This window comes from Metopolophium dirhodum, chromosome 1, assembly GCF_019925205.1.
Source record: "Metopolophium dirhodum isolate CAU chromosome 1, ASM1992520v1, whole genome shotgun sequence".
Lineage (NCBI taxonomy): Eukaryota > Metazoa > Arthropoda > Insecta > Hemiptera > Aphididae > Metopolophium > Metopolophium dirhodum.
This window is the reverse complement of record NC_083560.1, coordinates 67150063-67170806: the sequence shown is the minus strand read 5'-3', so window position 1 is coordinate 67170806 and position 20744 is coordinate 67150063. Positions and strand designations below refer to the sequence as shown.

At 26.7% G+C, this 20744-nt stretch overlaps 1 protein-coding gene and 1 non-coding gene across 2 annotated transcripts; both read left to right on the top strand.

Moving 5' to 3' along the window:
- The first annotated feature begins 1037 nt into the window (after positions 1–1037).
- LOC132936689 (dynein axonemal intermediate chain 4-like) lies at positions 1038–20677 on the top strand. The gene is made up of 13 exons (XM_061003454.1): positions 1038–1212; positions 2979–3142; positions 11154–11258; positions 11448–11523; positions 12821–12931; positions 13005–13114; positions 14337–14578; positions 15432–15577; positions 15872–16035; positions 17646–17822; positions 17917–18090; positions 18175–18252; positions 19101–20677. Exons 1-13 carry the CDS (start codon positions 1119–1121, stop codon positions 19188–19190), a joined length of 1731 nt encoding a protein of 576 aa, XP_060859437.1. The 5' UTR covers positions 1038–1118; the 3' UTR covers positions 19191–20677.
- LOC132937673 (U6 spliceosomal RNA) lies at positions 9357–9463 on the top strand. Its single transcript, XR_009663774.1, has one exon. It is a non-coding gene; the product is annotated as a U6 spliceosomal RNA (small nuclear RNA).
- Positions 20678–20744: the final 67 nt, after the last annotated feature.

Below are 20744 nucleotides of genomic sequence, written 5' to 3'. Positions count from 1 at the left end.
AATGATATTACTGTGAATAAAGTAATTTATACATACCTATTTACGTGGAACCTTGTTTTAAATTTTCAATCCTTATAGCTATAAAAGTTGAACATTTTATACATTTTCAACCACAAAATAATTATTACATTTTAAATTTGATAAATGTTGTCAAAATTCGAACTATTTATAAATGCTATACGCTCAACTTTTTTTTTATTACAATATTAACAACTTATACGGAATCTTGTATTATATTTTCAAGTTTTTCGATCGAGCGAAAAAATATGATGTAGCAACAATAGATATAATTAATAAAAAATCGAAAATTTCTCATGGCATAAGTACCTATACCTCAATAACGGCTAAAATATTGAATAAAAATGGTCATATTAACATTTTATGAACATTTAAAGTATCTATCTATTATATACGGTTATTACTACTTATTAGTTATTGTGTTGCACTAAAAAAACAAAATTAATTTTGTCAAAAAATGGGTTTGCATAAAAATTCTCATTTCACATTTGTTTTCCCAGACACATTTGAAAACTACTGGGAATTTCTTATTTTTAATAAAACCATGGACCAACTTGATCCACTGTCCTACCAGAAAATATGCTGAAGTAGAAAATTGGAGCATTTTTATTGTCTTAATATGTGATAGGGACAAATAAAAAACATATCATTGTATAATCACAATATAAGTCACTATAATTCACTATAATAACTATAATTTTTAAAAAAATAAAAAATGACGCTTTATAAGTTATAATTATGTAAGAAAAATATTTCCATAAATGTTATTGCTATTATAATGCTTTTTGAATTTTTGGTATCATCAGTGATGTGTTTGCCTTTAATAAGAAATATCATTACTTTGTGTCTTTGTATATATAATAATTAATAGGTAATTAATATAGGTATAAGTACCTCCCATTTTCCCGATTCGTCATTACATTTTAACCTTTGTGTTATTGTTTGTTTAATCGATAAGAACATAGTTACGAAAACGTAAGATTTATTTTTTAGTTTACCCAGTATAGGCACCTACCTAATATTCGTATTTATACTATTTATAGTGATGACCGAAATTATGAATTAATTCTGTAAAATAATTACATCCGAAGAATACCAAAATGGACAACTACAAAATCAAAACACAGAAATTACAACAAAAATTTCATTTCGACGAGCATAACATAGAGAAAATATGTATAAGTTTAGAAAACGGTATGCACTACTTATTACTTTTATATATATCTAATATAGATAGGTAAATTATATTGGACATTTAAAACAAAAGATTTGTTTACTTATATCAGAATAAATTAAGTAGGTAGCCACTAGTCGGGTAGATAGATTTTTATCTAGACAAACATTACACTATACAATATTAGATTTATCACTGTTCATTATACTTATTACATACCTACATAATATTATATAGGTATAATACATTAATGGCATTAGCGAAAACGGGGGGAGGGTGGCTTGAGGGGCTTAGCTCCCTCCCAAAAGTCCATCAAGCTCCCCCGCTCACGTTGATATTAATATTGTTAGCCCCCCTGAAATTTTAATGGATTTCCGCCTATGAATTTAATAGATTAACATTATCTCATTATTTTTATTGGTAATATTAATTGTTTTTTTTAAGACCAAGTATAACAATTAACAGGCAACAACAGAGCTGGTTACAATAAAGACTTAGTGCGTCATTTCAATTTTTGTAACCAAAATACCCACACAGCATATTTTGGAAAATAATAATATTTTGTGAATATTTTAAAGTGCTTGAATAATGAGTATTTTACCAATAATATTTTATAAATATTTTCTTCTCATTATAACAAAATATTGTACTATAATATGATTGCATAAAAATGTTGACTTATTATTTTTATAAAATTTCCGGAAAAATGTTTTTTGAAAATTTATGATTAAAATATTCTGTAAATGTTTTTTATAAAATATGAACTTCTTGGCCAAATAATATAACTAAAGTATTTCCTAATTATTTACGCAACTTTTCAAAATATTTTGACATCTATTATATTATTTTCCTGGAAATATTTTTACCATAGATATGTTTGCTGGTAATTATCAATACCAGGCCAAATGCTATGGATAAAGGTTATAGCTGTACCTATAGGTAAATCTAGTACCTATATTATATTATGTACTATATGGGCGATAATATTTAAAATATGAACAGTAAATGCAATTTTTAGGTTTTTCTTTTTTGACATTTTATAGAAAGCTATCAAGATTTGTGATTTCTTCGATTTTTATTGCGATTTAATTATTGATATTTTTAGTTCATACCCCGAAATTGTAATTTGTACAAAAGACAATATTGTAAAAATAAATCTATTTTTATTATTTGTTCTTTATAATATAATAAAGGTATTATATGCATATTGTTAAGTGTTAGGTATTAATTTTATCCCAGTAGTTAGTCAATTGTTAGACAACAGTAAAAACGTATATCTATACCTATTTTAAAAGTAAAAATCAAAAATTCAAAATACGAATACTGACATAATATTAAATTTACAACACTTATTTGTGATTCCAATTTATTTTTGGCAGGCCAAAGGAGGCGTGTTACAAAAAAATAGGTGCAAATGCAATTCCTTGTTTAAATATTCACAATAGGCATTGAAGTTAATATGAGATAATATTAAAACTAGCTATAACAATAATTCCTAAATTATTATAAAAATAATTCAGTTAAAGTACATAGCTCGAGTGCTCAATCCCCTAGTAAGTAGTAACTTAACGATAGGCAGTTACCTGATTATTATTTATAATTATCAATTATAGTTCATCAATAGGTTACCTACGTCACATATATTATGTCGATATGACTATTGAATCGCATGATATTTTTGAAACCATTTTGGTCTAAAAGGTGTATCCAATTTTTGATAAATGTGTCTATACTACAATACAATAATTATTTATTTAATATAACATTATTTTTATTTATAATTCAGAAATCGAAAACTTGAAAGTAGTCAAAATTCAAAATCAGCCATTTCAGACACTCGACGTTCAGCTCTTTAAAGCTGCATTGCAAGAAACTAAAACCAATACTCTTTTAGAATTACCATCCTTGGCACCGTCTGTCAAGAATATTTCAAACACTTCACAAAACGAGGTTTGTACTTTGTATACGAGATAAATAATTTATAATAAACTAATCGTAATAAGCATCAAACGTCCCAAAATATTTATAAATAGGCAGGTCTATTTAATTCCATGTCGTTAATATCTTTATTTTCTATATATTTAGTGTTATACTGTTATGACTTATTGTAAGGTTTAGAGGTTATATAGTACCTATCCTAACGTAAGTAAGTTTAATAAGTATATTATTATATATTGAATATGCGCAACTGTGTAAGAATTAGGCATAAGTATAACTTATAATTATAATAACAAACAATATTTAATAACTATATGCGTAAAATATGTTTATGGAGTATTGCAGAGGTTAATATTTTAATACACACTTCGTTGATAATTAGTTAGCCATTTGTAAATATTTATACAAGTATAAATTGTTAATTTGGAAGTTCTATTTATTCAAATTTATTTAATTTATTTATAAACAGCATCAATTGTTCAAAAATCAGCACCGTTTCAAAATGTTTTGCTATATAAACATGCACTTTTTAAATTGCTGACTTTTTTGATTACACTTTTGTTTAAAGGTTAAAAAAAACTTGAAAATTCAATATAAGGTTCCTCATAAGTTTTTCATGGATTAATGAAAAAATAAAAACAATACATACTTGCCCAAGGCTGGGCAAGTTAATGATTTTTTTTAACTAGTTAAAAATGCACCAATAACAAAAAGTTAAAAGTTAAAAGTTAATTTAACTCTAGATTAACTCAGTTAAGTTAAAAGTTAATACGCACTTTTTGTTAACTTTTTATTAAGTTAAAAAAAAGTTAATTTGTTTATACAACGCTAGCGTACATAATTTTTTTCCAACCCAAAACTATATTATAGGATATAGTGTTAATACTCCATACAGTATTTCCATATAAATTAGATTCGAATGATATACATTTTTAACTTTAAACAATTTACGATACATATTTTTTGACATGAAAACAAAATAGACTGAAATAGTGAAATATTATAAAATTAAAAACAAAATAAATTAACTTAACTTACTTCTTATAATGAAAAATTAAACCGTCAATTTCACGTTAATTAAGAAAGAAATTTAGTAAGTTAACAGTTAAGTTAATGAAAAGCCAAAAGTAACTAGTTAAGTTAAAAAGTTAAAATAAAATTAACTTTTTAGCTTAAATTTAACTTTGTAACTCGTTAATGCCCAGCCTTGCCTACGCCTAGTCAAAATCATAAAATGTTAGTCATAAGTTAATTTGTGCAAATAAAAAATCATAACCTTTACATTTGTATACCTAAGACATATACAGATATTTAATAACAATATTCCATATAAATTTATTTAACAATAATTTAATAATCAAAATGTATACTATAAACAATTATTGTTATAAACGTTTGAAGTTCAAATTTTGATAAAATGTAAACAAAAAAAAACGATTTTAGGTATCTATTATTTGTAATAATTTAAAAAACTTTAATTGTAACAACTCGAAACATTCCAATGAACAATTTTTCTTAAATTACTAGTATTTTCTATACAAAACATAACTATCAAAATATTTCGATTAAGTCACACCGTTCTAGGGTACCTACGTAGGTACATCGTACATCGGCAATGACTTACGTCTTACAATCATAAAAAAATATTATACCTACCTATTAAAATATAAAAAAAAATATAAGAAACATTAGTTCAACCCAGGGACTGGAACTGGAACCGAAAGAATCGGTTCTGGAACTGGTTCTTGGAGAAAATCTAAGAACCGGAAACGGAACCAGAATCCATATTTTACAATGCTTAGAACCGGAATTAGAACCGGATCCTCAATTTAATATACAATAAGTTTTCCGGTTCTTTTAGGTTCTTATCGGTTCTAAGAAAAAGTATTTAAGTATCCTGTATTTCAAATAACTGAACATTTTATTTAAATTGGATTTTGTTGTAATCAAATAATTATTTTTCATAGAAATATTTTTGTTTTGTACATAGTAAGTTGTGGTATTTTAAAATTTTAACTCGAAATAATCGTATTATGGGTACGGCCGAGACTGATTAATTTACTCACATACGGGTTGCATTTTTCATTGGTAATGTACCGAGAATGGTCGACAACAATGATGTGTTTTTCTACAATCTTTACCAAATACCTACGACTATTACAGGAAATAATATTTATATAGTTATTTATAACTCTGTCTCACAGTCTCAAACACAGTCACACATTGAAACATACGAGTAATTTACGACTTATTAATCTTATGGTCATACTGTAATTTTATGTTATGCTTATTAGTTATTAGCAACTTCTAAGACCTAAACCCAGTACACTTGTTCATCAATTAAAATAATTTTTTAAAATTGAATACACTTCTTAAATTATCAATTTCTTACCTAGTAAAATTATTAAATTAATTTTCGATTTTATTAATAACTGTTTAATTATTTAATTACCCACCTAATAATAAATGATTTCTATCTAACTGATTGCCAGTTTTATTCGTTTTCATTTTCCACTATAAATTTAAGAAGGAGGTTCATAAAGTTTAGTTCACAAACTAACATTACACTATTTTAAATTAGCAATTATAAAATTAATTTTGCAAACTGAAATAAATTAAGTAAAATTAAAAAAATAGTTGGAATATATTTTAAATACTTTTTGAATGGATGTATTTGGATTTGTATTTAAATACAATTTTAAAAGTATCTTTTATAGGCGACTGGGCCAAGTTATGACTTAATGAGTAAAAAATCTACCTAATAAGCAATAGGTAATTTTTGAAAAAATTCATTTTTAAGAACCGGTAAGAACCGGAATTAACCGGAACCGGAACCCATATTTTGTAATTTTAAGAACCGGAACCTATTATATCTTTTTTATAAGAACCAAACCGGAAAAAGAACCGGAAAAATCCTAAAGGTTCCAGTCCCTGGTTCAACCGTATAACTAATTGATAAAAGGTGAGAAATAGATAACCACTCGGCTGCTCAATTGGTGTCGACTGTCGAGTGTGTTTCGTCATTGTAAGTCATATTGTAATAATGTAATAGGTAGTAGGTATTGTAATAGTGAAATATATGTATTAAATGTTAATCATTGCATACGAAAAACGATTCTGAGTGAAGACGGTCTGTCAGCCCTGTCGCTATTAAAGTAATTTATTTCACTATTAGATTTACTAGTAGGCTAAATTAATTTTTTCCGAAAACAAATGTCATTGTATGTATAAAATAAAATAAATAATAATACCTATATTTTAAAAGTTTCAAGTACCCACGAGGCCACGAATAATATTTTTTAATTACACCAAATTAACTAAAACCGTTATTCTTCGTATTTGAATATCTATTTTCAAAATTTTATCCAAATTTTAACCTAATATATCTATGAAAAAAAACTATGTTTGCATATTTTTTTTTAGATTTTTGGTAACAATTGATATAGATTTCAGCATTTTCTTTACACCATAGATTTTTCAAACCTTTTCTAAATATTGTGACTTGTTTTGAGGTGTTTACGGACATTTTCAGATAACAATTTTTTTAGTTTTTTTTTCTATGTATAGATATCAATAAAATTTTATTTGTTTGGTAAAAAAGCGTGAAAATTTAATGCATGGCTTCTGACATATTGTTACAATAGCAGTTGAAAAATATTAAAAATACATTGCCACAACTTTTTTTTATAAGCATTTAAAGTTCGAATTTTGACAAAATTTATCAAGTTTGAAATTCAATGATTATTTTGTAGTTAAAAATGTTTAAAATGTTCAACTTTTATAGTTAACGAATAAGGATTGAAAATTTAAAACATATATATATCAATTACTTTATTCACAGTAATATCTTCAATAATACGTTCATGAGTTCTTTAGAAAGTGACCCACATGTAACCTACTGTACAGCAAAGCGACACTCACTTGCCCACTTTTTTTTATATTGCGTATCACAAATGCAAATCATTCAAATTACGTATAGGTAATAATTTTTAAACGTAGGTATATGATTAATTGTAATATTTTATGACACGCACAGATACATTTGGCTGTCCGGGAAATGCTTAAATATGGGTAAACCTATAGATACTTATTATGTTACGGGGTTTTCACAGATTATTGTTAACGAAAAAACGGAAAACGATAAATAGATTAATTTTAATCAGGATGCAGTTAGCCAGTTGGTTATACAGCTACAGTATAATTTAATCGCGTCCGTGATGTAGAATAACAATTTAAAGCAATACGAAATATTTTTTTATCAGAATTGTTATTCATCGTCGATCGTTATTTACAACATAACAATTTAAGAATAAAAACAAATAGTTTTTTAAATCAAGGTTTTCAAAAAAAAAAAAAACACTCGTACATCGATTACGATCACCACGACGCCACATTGTCCAGTGAATAATATAGCAAAATATTGTATGAATGCATTTATTCGTTAAATTCACAGATTTATAGTTATATAAAGTAATATATAGACACTTGCGCGAGTGCGTGACCGAATAAATAAAAATGTAAAATAAAATACGATCAGCTATAAATAATTATTTAGATTCTGAGTGGGGTGATGAATACAGATTATTATACCTAATAATTTTATAATGATGCGTGATTTTATTTTTTTTTGTCAGTAAACAATTTTTCTAAAAGAAAAAAAATTATAGTATTTCATACTATCCTAAATATCGAAAAAAAAGTATACCCATACAATTTTTTTTATAGACATTTTATGTTAACTTTTGTACGAAATTCGATATTATATGAATAATAACGAGTAATAACGATTAATGAATATTTGCTGGTATAGTCAGGTATGACTAAGTCAGCTAAATTAGTTATTAATTTGTTGTAATTTAAAAATATTATCCATGGGTACTCACTACTCAGGGGTGGCTCCAAAGATATGGTTAGGGGAGGGAGCAAGTCATCATTTTCAGAAAAACTCGATATTATAATATGATTTTTTTTAAATTTTGTTTTTAACAGTATACATTTTTTTAGAAATACAGCTTGGGGTGGCTGGGGCCCCCTGGAGCCACCCCTGTGGGTATTTTAAACTTTTAACGTATATTATTATTATATTTTATACACATAGGTACACTACAAGCTGACACGGAAATGCGTTGCTACTTGCTAATTGCTATTGATAGGTTTTTGTGATTATGCGAGAAGTATATTATCAGGTAGGTAGTGTTGTGAAGTATTTGAATAAAAGTATTCAAATTATTTTTTCCGTATTGAATACTTTATTAAATACTTATTATTATGAAATATTTGAATGGTATACCTATTTAACCTAACCTATTTTAAATACTTTTTTTAATATTGAATACTATTTTATTAAATACTTTTTTTTTATTCTTTTAATTCTTAATTTGTTTCTATTTATAATCCTTATAAAAATACCGTGCCGCCGTGGTTATCCTTCACCGTTATAACAATATTATATTATATATTTATCATTTATGGACAATTCGATATCGTTTTTCGTTGATTATTAGCTTAATTCGAGTTTCGTAATAGGTCGATTCACTCATGACAAAATATAGTATAATAGTAGGTATATTAATATATACTTTGTTATGGATTCACTCTAGTTTTTAAACTAACAGAGTTAGACGTGATTTGCTTAGCGTAAATTTGCCATGTTACGCACTTGTAAGACGAAGACAAAAAATATTTGTGTAGTGTCTTCTTAAGTAATGAGAACAGCAAAGGAAATAATAAAAACATTACTATTATTAATTATTTACTTACTTTGACGCCATCACTCGAAAGGTAGACTATACGTCTATACGCCATGTACAAATTACAGATATCTAATAAGGTACAGACGTAAAGTTCCATTCAATGTTCAATGACAATTTTATTTGTCCAACCCTGCGACAACTCACATTTATGATTATGATTTATGACTATTAAGTTATTAGTTATTAGTACCCCCCCCCCCCCACTTATAACCATTGATTATACATAGTACATGTACAACTATCAATAGAATTCAGATTTGTGTTTAGATAAGTGTTTAGTTAGGAATAAGATAAGACCGTGAATCTAACGGACAGTGAATGCGAATGAGTGGTTACAGAGCTCCATCTATTGGCGCTCTAGTTTCGGTCATCGGTTCAATCGTTATGCTTCGAATAAAAGGTACCAGTTCTCATATGTGATGTTGCAAACAACATTGCTTTATATATATACAGCGTTTGACACAGTTCCCAATGTACTAGCTTCGGCTGTACATATACTAAAATTGGAACGATACAGAGAAGATTAGCATGGCCCCTGCGCAAGGATGACACGCAAAATCGTGAAGCGTTCCACATTTTTTTGTCAGATCGATCAAAATAAATTCACAACAAATTGTAATTTTTTAATTATCGTGTGGAAAAATTGTACGCTATTATTTGGTACATTTTTTGATTTTTATGCGCTTGTGCTTGAATCGGGTTTCGCTACAATCAAAAGATGACCAACATTTTTTTCTGATTTAATTAAATGTTTTTTCTCTAGGAACCAGTTATCGTCAACGACAATCGAAATAGTACGTCGATACCAGAATTGGCTTATTAAGTCAAAACAGAATATATATTATGCAATAAGCTTTTGCTCAACAGCTATTATACTTAATTATTTAACAATACGAATATATAATTAATAATTATTAGTACTTGTACTACCTAATTACCAAGAAAATGGTTAGGTATCTATATTATCATTATCGTCTATCGTCGAGTGTCGACGACGACCGATGACGGTATGGGATATTCAAATACATAATATAGGCTAATATAGCTAATAATAATTATGTATTATCCAGCGCCACGGTCGTGACGCGAGCTAAGTAAAAAAAAAATAATAACTACACGACAGTGTGTGTATACTGTATAGTATATCGAAGCAGGAGTTGCCCATTTAAACTGTGTAAAATACAGGTAAATTTGTTATACGCCATAACTAATTTTATAATGCATTAATTAACTCCTAGTAAACTCTAAAACATCAGAAATATTGTGTAGAACGCGCTTTAGTAAAAATCATCAAAATCGTACTAAAAAAAATTATGTTATAAATGAAAAAGTGCGAATTTTTTAATGGAAATTTATATTAAATTCAGAATCACGGTATCCGTCGTCGTCGTCGCGTCAGCGTTGCCAATGTTACCAAAAATATAACTGTTCTTATAGATTATTGTGTAAATACTCAATATTTAAAATAACGAAAAAAATTAGTGATATCACAACAAAAACCGTTCGTAAACTATGTGTAAAAATGGCTAAGTAAAAAAATATAAGATCTTTATGCACTATAAAGATGTGATATCATGAATAAATGCTAAGCGTACCTATATTGAATTTAAGCAAATTTATTTTGTTTCAATAATGTATTTACTTGGAGAGGAAATATTTAGAATAGTATATAAATATTAATAATAATATTTTTTAAATAATAATAAGTTATATTTTAATAGTCCTTCGCCATTTAATTATTATTTTGTTCATCACACTTTGTTTCTTTTAAGAAATAATTCCTCGCCAAACTAAAATACAAATCGCATTAATAATAATAATTATTAAAACCAATAGCAACAACCATTGAACCATTTATAAACAAAATAATAATAATAATAATCTCAAAATCCCTGGCTTAGATTTTAGAACCTCCCCTGTTTAACTTTTTTGCAACAAAATGTATCCTATCTCTTTTCCCGAGATCTAATCTATCTCTTTACCAAATTTCATCGTGATCGGATTAACGGTTTAGGAATGCATAAAGGACACTGTAGGTAGTGGTAGTAGGGCAAAAATGAATTTAACCATTTCAACCTACTGGCTACTATACTACCATTAGTAAAATAAATTACTTTTATAAAAATATGAATATATCAGAAATATTATATACTTAAAAAAGATATGATCTTAATACTTTCATCGTTCTGCTAAGAAAAAAAAATTTAAACCTTAAACTTACTAACCTAACGTTTTAATACCAATTAACTTGTGTATTATTTTGATTTTAGATAGAAAAAACTAATACTACTAAATATTTGTTAACTGATGCTGTGCAAGCTTCGAGATGTTTTCAAAGAACACAACACACACAAACAGAAGCAATCACTTTAAAAGTAGATAATTATTTTTTTTTTTTGAATTTTATATAATTTGAGCACATGTATGCTTATATATTTTCAAATTCTCAGAATATTGCAATAGTTATAAATTTAAATATTAAATTTACCATTAGGTATTAAATTATATTACATTTATTTAAAATTGACCATTATAATATAGATAAATAACTATGATTTATTTAGGATCAGTCAAATATTGCATCTGTATGGATACTTCAAAAGGAAATTGGTAATCATATGTCAACAGAAAAAATCCAAGGTTAGTAAATTAATATTTACTATAAATTATAATTACCATATTATACATATTATTGCAAGTATTGGACATTAATCTGCATTTATCAGTTATCTGCAAGTTACTTTTGTTGGTAACTTTTAACTTAACTTAGTACTTACTTTGTTTAGTAGCCTGTTTGAGTTGCTTATCTGGTTGTTTGGTTGTATATTTCCTATAAATATAAAGATTATTTAACTATTTATTTTTTTTAAAAATCATAAAGTTATTCAAAAGCTTTTTTTTATTAAGCTATTTTTAAATAAAACACAACATTTCTCAAATCCTGAAAATTCAAAATTCAAATTTCCGAACAGATACTTAAAATTAATTAATTTATATCATAGAAATGTAAGATATTTTATCATTGGATGATATTTATTACAATGCAATTCTGGTTTCTTCATAAATAAATTATATTATTTTTTGTAGTAAGTACCTACCAACATAACTTTTTTCTAACTTTTTGATAACTTAGTTGGTGTTTTAATAGACAAACGAATATAATCTAACTAGGTAGGTATGTAACTATATTGCTGATGTAATATATAAATACATAACTATTTAGTTTTTTTTTTAATATTCTAACTTTAACTGGTTAGATATTTCAAATTATCAGCGTAACTTGACCAGCCTTGCTGTAATTTAGTTAAAAATGGTTTTGGAAAAAGCTAAAAATCTTGTCTCTGTATAGATATACTATTTTTAGTCCCCACAGTGATACTAGCTTGGAATATTTGAATCGAAATTATTCCTTGATTTGTATCATGAATTATGATACACCACCTCAGTGGCGGTTTTAGTATTACAGATTCCATTGAATTCGAAAAACTATTCTTAATGGATTTATTTATAGTTTGATAGTAGATTAAAAATTAAAGTATTTGCATGTTAGTTTTTAAATGGTCATAAAAAAAAAAAGTTACGTAAATTAGATTTTAAAATTAATTTATATTATATTCCTATATAGGTTGCAGTTAGAATAATATATAACATTGATCACAAATCTAAAAATACCTACAAATACAATCAAATGCTAAAATTTTTTAAATAAAAATAAAAACAAACTAATTTTTCTAAAATATAGCTTAAGATTATATAGTTAAAATATTTTAAAATTTCAAATATATATGGAGAAATGATAATATAAATATTTAGTTAAGTGTCAAATGTCTACAAATATTCTTTCCTGAATTGTTTTGTTTATTGATTATTAATTTTAATCGTATTGGTACCGGTAAATAATAATATTATATTTGAATAATAAATTGAAATTTTTCAGAAATCAAATCAAATAATTTCAAAAAAATGTTGTTCATATCCGACCGAATTGTGACGTCTAATAATTTTTCCGAAAAACAGATTGAATTCATAACACGACACACTAGTGACAGTATAAATATTATCGTTCACACAATGCATTTAGTGCCCTGTATACTTAACTATGGTTTTTAAATTATTTACAGAATTAAACGCAATGTCTTACCGTTATGCGTTAGAAGAAATATTACAATTTTCAAATGATAAATTATCGAATTTTTCGGTCACTTCTTTCGTATGGAACACTATGAATGAAGTAAGTATAAATAATTTATAAGGCATATGGGTAGAAATTATGCCATAAAACAGATTAACACTCACAACAGCTTAATAATAAATTATATATTTGGATGAAAATATAGTACCTAAGCATTGGTATTAATATATAATTTGTTTAAATCAATACATTATTGTAGATGAAGGTCCATTCGTGATTCATATAAAAACCAGATAATAATCCTGTAAAAGCAGGTCCCTATAAAAATTTTAAAAGTTGACCAACGTGGTATAGGTAGGTACTAGTACCTACCTAATCAATCTGATTTTTTTATTGTTACTTGTTACTTATTAGTTATTACTATTATAGTATTAATACAATAAATATTATAGGGACCTACCAAGGTCACTTAAGGATATTTATAGGATTTCAAAGTTAAATGTGAATATGTGTTGATTTTAGAAGTTAATATATTGACCTGTGTAGGACGTTCTGGGGATCGAAATAGGCGATATAGGTAGACATTAGGATTTAGGATAGAATATTTTATGGATGTTCTGGGATGTATAGATCATAGGTATCATACGATATGATTATATTATACGTGTGGGAAGTTGCACCCCCCCCCCCCCCCTCAGTCCTCCTGACGGTGATTAAAAAGTGTCCCCTTTAACAAATTAGGATTTTATTCATTAGACATTATACATACAATTATATTAATTATATACGGAACGCTTAAAACTATATGTAGGTATAGACATTAGTCCCCTTTGGATTTTTTTCCCACTTAAGAGTATTATGTTGAATTAGTTTTTACCAAAAACATCGCATACTTATATATTATTATATATTTTTAATCATTACAATATTATAATATCATACTACATTATTGTTATTATAGGTACTTATTAGCTTATAAGTCAAAAATAGCGTATAGTTACCATAGAATGGTGTGGATATAACTATATAAGGTCCGTGATATTAATTTAAATTATATTAGTTAAAATAATAAAGATAATATTATAAAAAGATATTAGTTTAAATAATATTATGTTGAAAATAGAATTGTGTAAGAATATATGTAGGTACTTATATATAATAATACGTATACGTAATGGTGAAAAGTTTCAAGTATAGATAATATATCTTTATAATTTATAAATATATATCCCACAACATAATGGTTTAAATAATTACAAAATAAATATTTTTTGTGCGGTAAAATATTATGCGTTTAATTCTAAATATTATCGATGTTTAGGACATTTTGGCAGTTGGATACGGTAAATGGAACGACGAACCAAATGGTTTTAAAGGTGCTGTTTGTTGTTGGTCGTTAAAAAATCCGGTTTATCCGGAAAGAATGTACGAATTCAACAAGCCCATTACTTGTCTTGATTTCTCAAAAACCCATGCCAACATCCTCGTCGCCGGTAGTCACGGAGGATGCGTCTACATATTGGACATAGCCCAAGAAATATGTGATCCGGTGATAGTCAACGAGTAAATTACCTATAGTTTCTCTCTCTGTAAAATTATATTAGCATTTGCAATGACACAAAATAATTTTTTAATCAATATAATAGTATATAATATGGAATAAAATATTATATTTAAAAATCCGCAGTTTCTATGAAAACTTCTGGTAAGCAGGTACGATGAGGTACTTACTCACAACTCGAACAATATAAGTTTAATTTTAATTTATTTAAATTTTGTTCATCTGTTATACTAATTAATATAATCTATAATAAATGTTTACATAGAAATTATACATTTAAACACACATATTTCAACAAAAATTTTAAATTTAAAAATTTAAATATATTTTTAGTAATTAGTACCTAGTTACATCAAAAAATGAACGTTTGTCATGAGCAGGACTCAGATTCTATAGCATTTGGCAATTACTATACAATATAGAATAAAATATAAACCATAGGTACATTTTTATTTTTATACCATGCATCTGCAAGAAATCCAAGTACAAAAATTGCAAGTCTACCATATCAATGACATGGTGCAAAAATCTCGATGCGTTGTTAAAACACATCAGTTTGGCAAATTAATTTCTTGGTTGAGTTATTCATAATTCATAAATAACTTACCTACCTAATATAAATAAAAATAGTCTATTAAGTCCAAGCCACCAGTTACAGAAGCATTTAATTTCGACTCCCGTCAAATAAGTTGTTAAATCAAATCAAAAAGATTTATATTTCGTGTTTTACGTTTATAGCCATTATTATAGTTTGGTACTATTAGGTATACTAAGTACTAAAGAAGGTATACCTACTTACTACTATGTTTTATTTAAATCAAGTTGTTTTTAATAATATTATAAATATAACTATAGGAAAAACTTACAAAATTTTCCTATATGGAGTGTTCTATCGTTTCTACAAAAAAGTTATGCATCGGAAGATGAATTTATACTATCCGTAGATGACAATGGATCGGTACGAAAATGGTCAGGTGGTGTTTCCAAGACTTACAACACAGGTAACGACTACAAAGATATTGTATGTAGGAATAGCATTGTGCAGACCATGAAAATATAGAACATTAATTTTATTCATTACCTATACGGGCATACGGCTATACTTAGGTTGACTTAGGCTGCACAGAAATTTAATGTAGTTGCGGCTATAATTATAAGTTATAACTTTACGTGTCATATAATATTTTGACTTCTCTTTGTTCGAAAACGATCCCTTAGCCGCCTGCTAGCTCCCTCCTCCCCATGTATCACCAGCTATAAAAATTTGAAAAATTTGAATTTCATATCAATTTCAGAACAAATGTCGTTAATATATTGCGGAATCCGAAACGACGCCGCGAAACCGAACAAATTCAACCATTCAACCATCGTTCAAAATATGCCAGGAACGGTCATATCGTTTCACCCAACTAATAAGAGTACATACTTTATTGGGACTAAAGTTGGTTTCGTCGTACAGGTACCTATATATATATATATATAACGGTGTTCCATAATCTGACATAATATATACTACATAGCAATACCAAAATTATCAAGGCTGGGCAAGTTAATGATATTTTTTTAACTCATTTATATTAAGTTAATATGCATCAATAACAAAAAGTTAAAAATTAAAAGTTAATTTAACTATAGGTTAACTTAGTTAAGTTAAAAGTTAAAACACACATTTTTAACTTTTTATTCAGTTAAAAAAAAAATTTAATTTGTTTATACAACGCTAGTGTAGGTACCTACTTAATTTTTATTTTTTTTTCAACCAAAACTAAATAATTATAGACTATATATGTTTATACTTTATACAGTATTTCCATATAAGTTAGATTCGAATGATATAAAATATAAATTATTAACTTTAAACAATTCACGGTAAATATTTTTTGACATGAAAACGAAATAGACTGAAATAGTGAAAAAAATTAAATTAAAAACAAAATAAATTTACTTTACTTTATTTACTTTATCGTAAATCTTGATGGAATTATATTTTATTGTCATACTGCCCACAAAAAAAAAAAACAATAGACAGGAACAATTCTGTAAGAGACAATATAGGTACCTAGGTACCTATAATGGATAAATATGAAAATAACCATATAATCATATTTAATAGGCATGGTTCGAATTCGTTGACAAACCAGAAAGGCTGGGCATTGACGAGTTAAAAAGTTAAAGTTAAGTTAAAAAGTCAAAATTAAATTAACTTTTTAACTTAACTTTACAACTCGTTAATGCCCATTGCCCAGCCATGGAAATTATTATACATTATAGCAGGCCTTAGGCTATTATTTCGTTCAGTACGTGGCTTGTCTTTGTGTGAAAACTGAACAGTTAGCTATATGCCTATATAGTGCCTATAAATGTTCTTTTACAACGATTTATTACCGTCTCCCGTTAACATACTATACATAACACCTATTCACATACGTGATATGTCATTTAACAGTATAGATACCTACAAACATTCCAATATTTATGAATGTACATTGGTAAGTATATATAATACGCCTAAACCCAAAACCCTCCTGACTACGCTGGAGAGTACTTTTTTAATTTGATCAATTAATATTGTTTATTCGAGTAAAACGTTTGAAATATTATTGTAATACACTATTTCCAAATTTGGAATTTTTCAATTAGTAGGTAATCATAATAATTAAAACAAAATGTCAATATTAAAATTATTATGTTCTGATAATAATTATGCGATTGATTTAAAGTAATTTTATTAAGAAACATTTTTCAAATCGAATTCAAATAAGTACCTGCCTAAGTGCTAGGCGTGTCGCACTGTAGGTAATTTTGTAAACAAATTAATGGAGGTTGTAGGGGCCTTATGGTACCATAACGCTCAGATACTTCTATAAATGATCAGCTATTTATTTTACTTGATACAGCCATTGTATTCGTTATTCATCAATTAGGTACGTATAGGCATACTTCGGTGCTAACGAATTTTATAAAATTTGCAAACCGTTTGGGTTTAAAAGAATGAATAGCTATTTTACGTGCACGTACACAACAGTACAACACACTTAATTACTTAAATGTATATTATAATCTTAACAGAACACGGTTGACAGCTGCAATCATTACGACAGAATTTTCATGGCTCATAACGGTCCGGTTTACGGAATCAAATTTTCGCCGTTCTGCTCGAGTATATTTATAACATACGGAGCCGACTGGCAAATTAAAATTTGGATGGAAAACGTCGACGTACCACTGCTATCCCTGTCTTATTGCGTACGTTTATTGGGCACAATTCATAAAACGATTGTAGATTTAAACAAGTTAGGAAATGTCTTAATGCAATTTTGGACGTTTTTTTATTTTTTAGAACGCTGTAGACGACGCCGATTGGTCACCCATTAACTCCACAGTTATTGTCAGCGTTAGCGCCGCAGTCATATGCATTTGGGATTTCGCACGAAAAACGGTGGAGCCTGTCATGATGTTTACGTGCAAAACCGGCGTACACTTCTCGATAGTGAAATTTTCCAAACACGGTAATGTGAGTATTATTTGATTAATACCTCCTACTCGGCTACTCACGTATGAATCACATTGCTATAAGTATTAATATTGTGAGTTTTAGAATATTGTCACCGGTGATGTAAATGGACTGGTTAGATGTTTTCACATCAGTAACATGCCTTCGCCGTCATTTCTCCAAGTATGTAATCGTAATGTTTGAAATTATTAATGACCAATGAGCATAATTAATTTTAACGTCACTCTAGGTTAAAATTATTGTTAGGTACCTAATTGAGAAGCATAATATTTCCAAAACAGATCAGGCACTTCCAGTTTTTTTAAATTTTGGGAAAATATGAAAAAACTGTTTAAAATATTTTGATTTATGGTTGTTACATGTAATTTTTTTTTTAATTGCTCTATATAATTTTAAGATGTTTTTGAACTACCTAATACCTATGTTGCGTGTATACACGCAAATACCTTTCAACCAAACAGCATTAAAAAAAATGTATTTTAGATAGGTAAGTAATTAATTTTGGTTATTTCTGAAAAAAATCTTCACAATTTTAATTTATATCAAACTTTGTATTTTTGTCAAATTAAAATGTTTCTTATTTTAATGTTAAATAATTAAGAATTTTGAATATGTACTTGATAAAATATCAAACAAATATTTTTGATTAAACAATATTATATTCACCATCATAATATGATTTATCACGACAGAAAATAAATTGTGGAATTAATAGCTTATAAAATCAGTTTTGAAAATACATTTTTGTTAAAACTAATAGAATTATTAAGCTTATAATGTATTTTTAGAAATAAAGTAGTAAGTTTTTGAAATTTATTTCATATTAAAATTAGGATACTATATTATCATGAGACTAAAAAAATGTTTCAGAATATTAATTTATGTATAATCAGTTTTGGAAATAGACTACTCAATTATTTCTAATTTATTTGGTGTTTGTAAGTTTAGTAATAAAGTTTATATTATATTACTATTATACAGTACCTACAACAATTTTTTTTTTGTTTTAGAAAAATTCTATTCTAACAGCTCTGGAGAATATGATGTCATCAAATCATGAGCTTGTTCAAATAATTAAAAAAACCATGATGAACAACTAAAAATGTTGGATAAGTTAATAGTATTAAATTATTTAAACTTGTTTTTAAAATTTTTGATAAACCTATATATTCGCTTTTATTAGATAATTATGAATTTATCATTCGACAAAGATTAAATATTTATGAACAAACATTAGATAATAAAGACTATATTATGTTTATAATTACCTGTATATTTTTATAGTATCTTATTAAGTTTACATAAAAAATAATATGTTTATTTTTGTAACTCAATTTTGATGATGCTATTTGATGATATCAGTGGTAGTAAGTTTAGACTGCCAATCTGCAAACGTATGTGTAAGAAATAAACTTTCGACTCAAAAATAAGAGTCTACTTTACCAATTAGTGCTTGTAATAACCACATAAGCATAACTTATAATACTAATTGATACCATTGATTATACATAGTACTATATATAATCAATGTTATACTAATTAGTAGTTTTTAACAATAATTTATCCATGTTAAAATAATAATTTTATGAATAAGATGTACCATGGAACTTGATTCACATTGCTATACAGTGAACAGTGCTTCTCAACATTTTTTTGAAGATGACACACTTAAAACAATTAATTGATTTTTGAAAAAGTAACAATTATAAACCTTACATAAATTGAAAATAAAGCTATCTTAACAAATGGGGGTTTTTTTTAGCAGATTCTGTGGTTTTTAATATCATGTTATAATGGGCATAATAGTTGTATATACAGGGTGATTTATTAAGCGTAAAACACTCATTATCTCAAAAAGTATTAATGTTTTTGAAAATATTTTTTTACAGTTTGTTGTTAAAAAACAACATTTTTATTAAAAAAATATATTTTTAAATATTTTTTATCCTTATAATTTTTTGAATGACAGCATAGAGTTTTAATTTCATTTTCCAAAGCAAAATATTTTTCTAAGTACTTTAATACATAAATATCGAATTTAGGACGGGTAGTTTATGAGTTATAAGTATTTAAGGTTTAGATAAGCGGACTAGTGGACACACATTTGCCGGGTAAACCCATAACACTCCACTCCGCCCATCTAAACTTTAAATGCTTATACCTCATAAACTACTTGCCCTAAATTAGATTTTTATGAATCAAAATACTTAGAAAAATATTCTGCTTTGGAATATGAATTTAAAACTCTATGCTGTCATTCAAAAAAGTAAAAAACTTAAAAAATTATATAGATAAAAAATATAATTTTTTAATAAAAACAGTTTTTTTAACAACCAACTTGAAACTATGTAAAAAAATATTTTCAAAAACATTAATACTTTTTGAGATAATGAGTGTTTTACGCTTTATGAATCGCCCTGTATATTATAGTATATATTTATACTTTGAACATGTCATACAACATATTAAATAAGAAGTTTTTTTGTGACACACTAGTTGAGAACCACTGCTATAAAATATAGATACTCTATTATAGTCACGAGCTCGAAAAATGAGCGTTGTCTTCATGTGCCGAGCAGCATTTTTTTTGATACTGTATCCAATCATAGATTTATAATTTTTTTTTTAAATATAAAATTATTTATAATAGGTAT

Coding starts and splice junctions, on each gene's coding strand:
- LOC132936689 (XM_061003454.1), top strand. CDS start 1,119: ATGGACAACTACAAAATCAAAACACAGAAATTACAACAAAAATTTCAT. Junction 3,143..11,153: donor CAAACACTTCACAAAACGAG/GTTTGTACTTTG, acceptor TTTTGATTTTAG/ATAGAAAAAACTAATACTAC. Junction 18,253..19,100: donor CTTCGCCGTCATTTCTCCAA/GTATGTAATCGT, acceptor TTTTTGTTTTAG/AAAAATTCTATTCTAACAGC.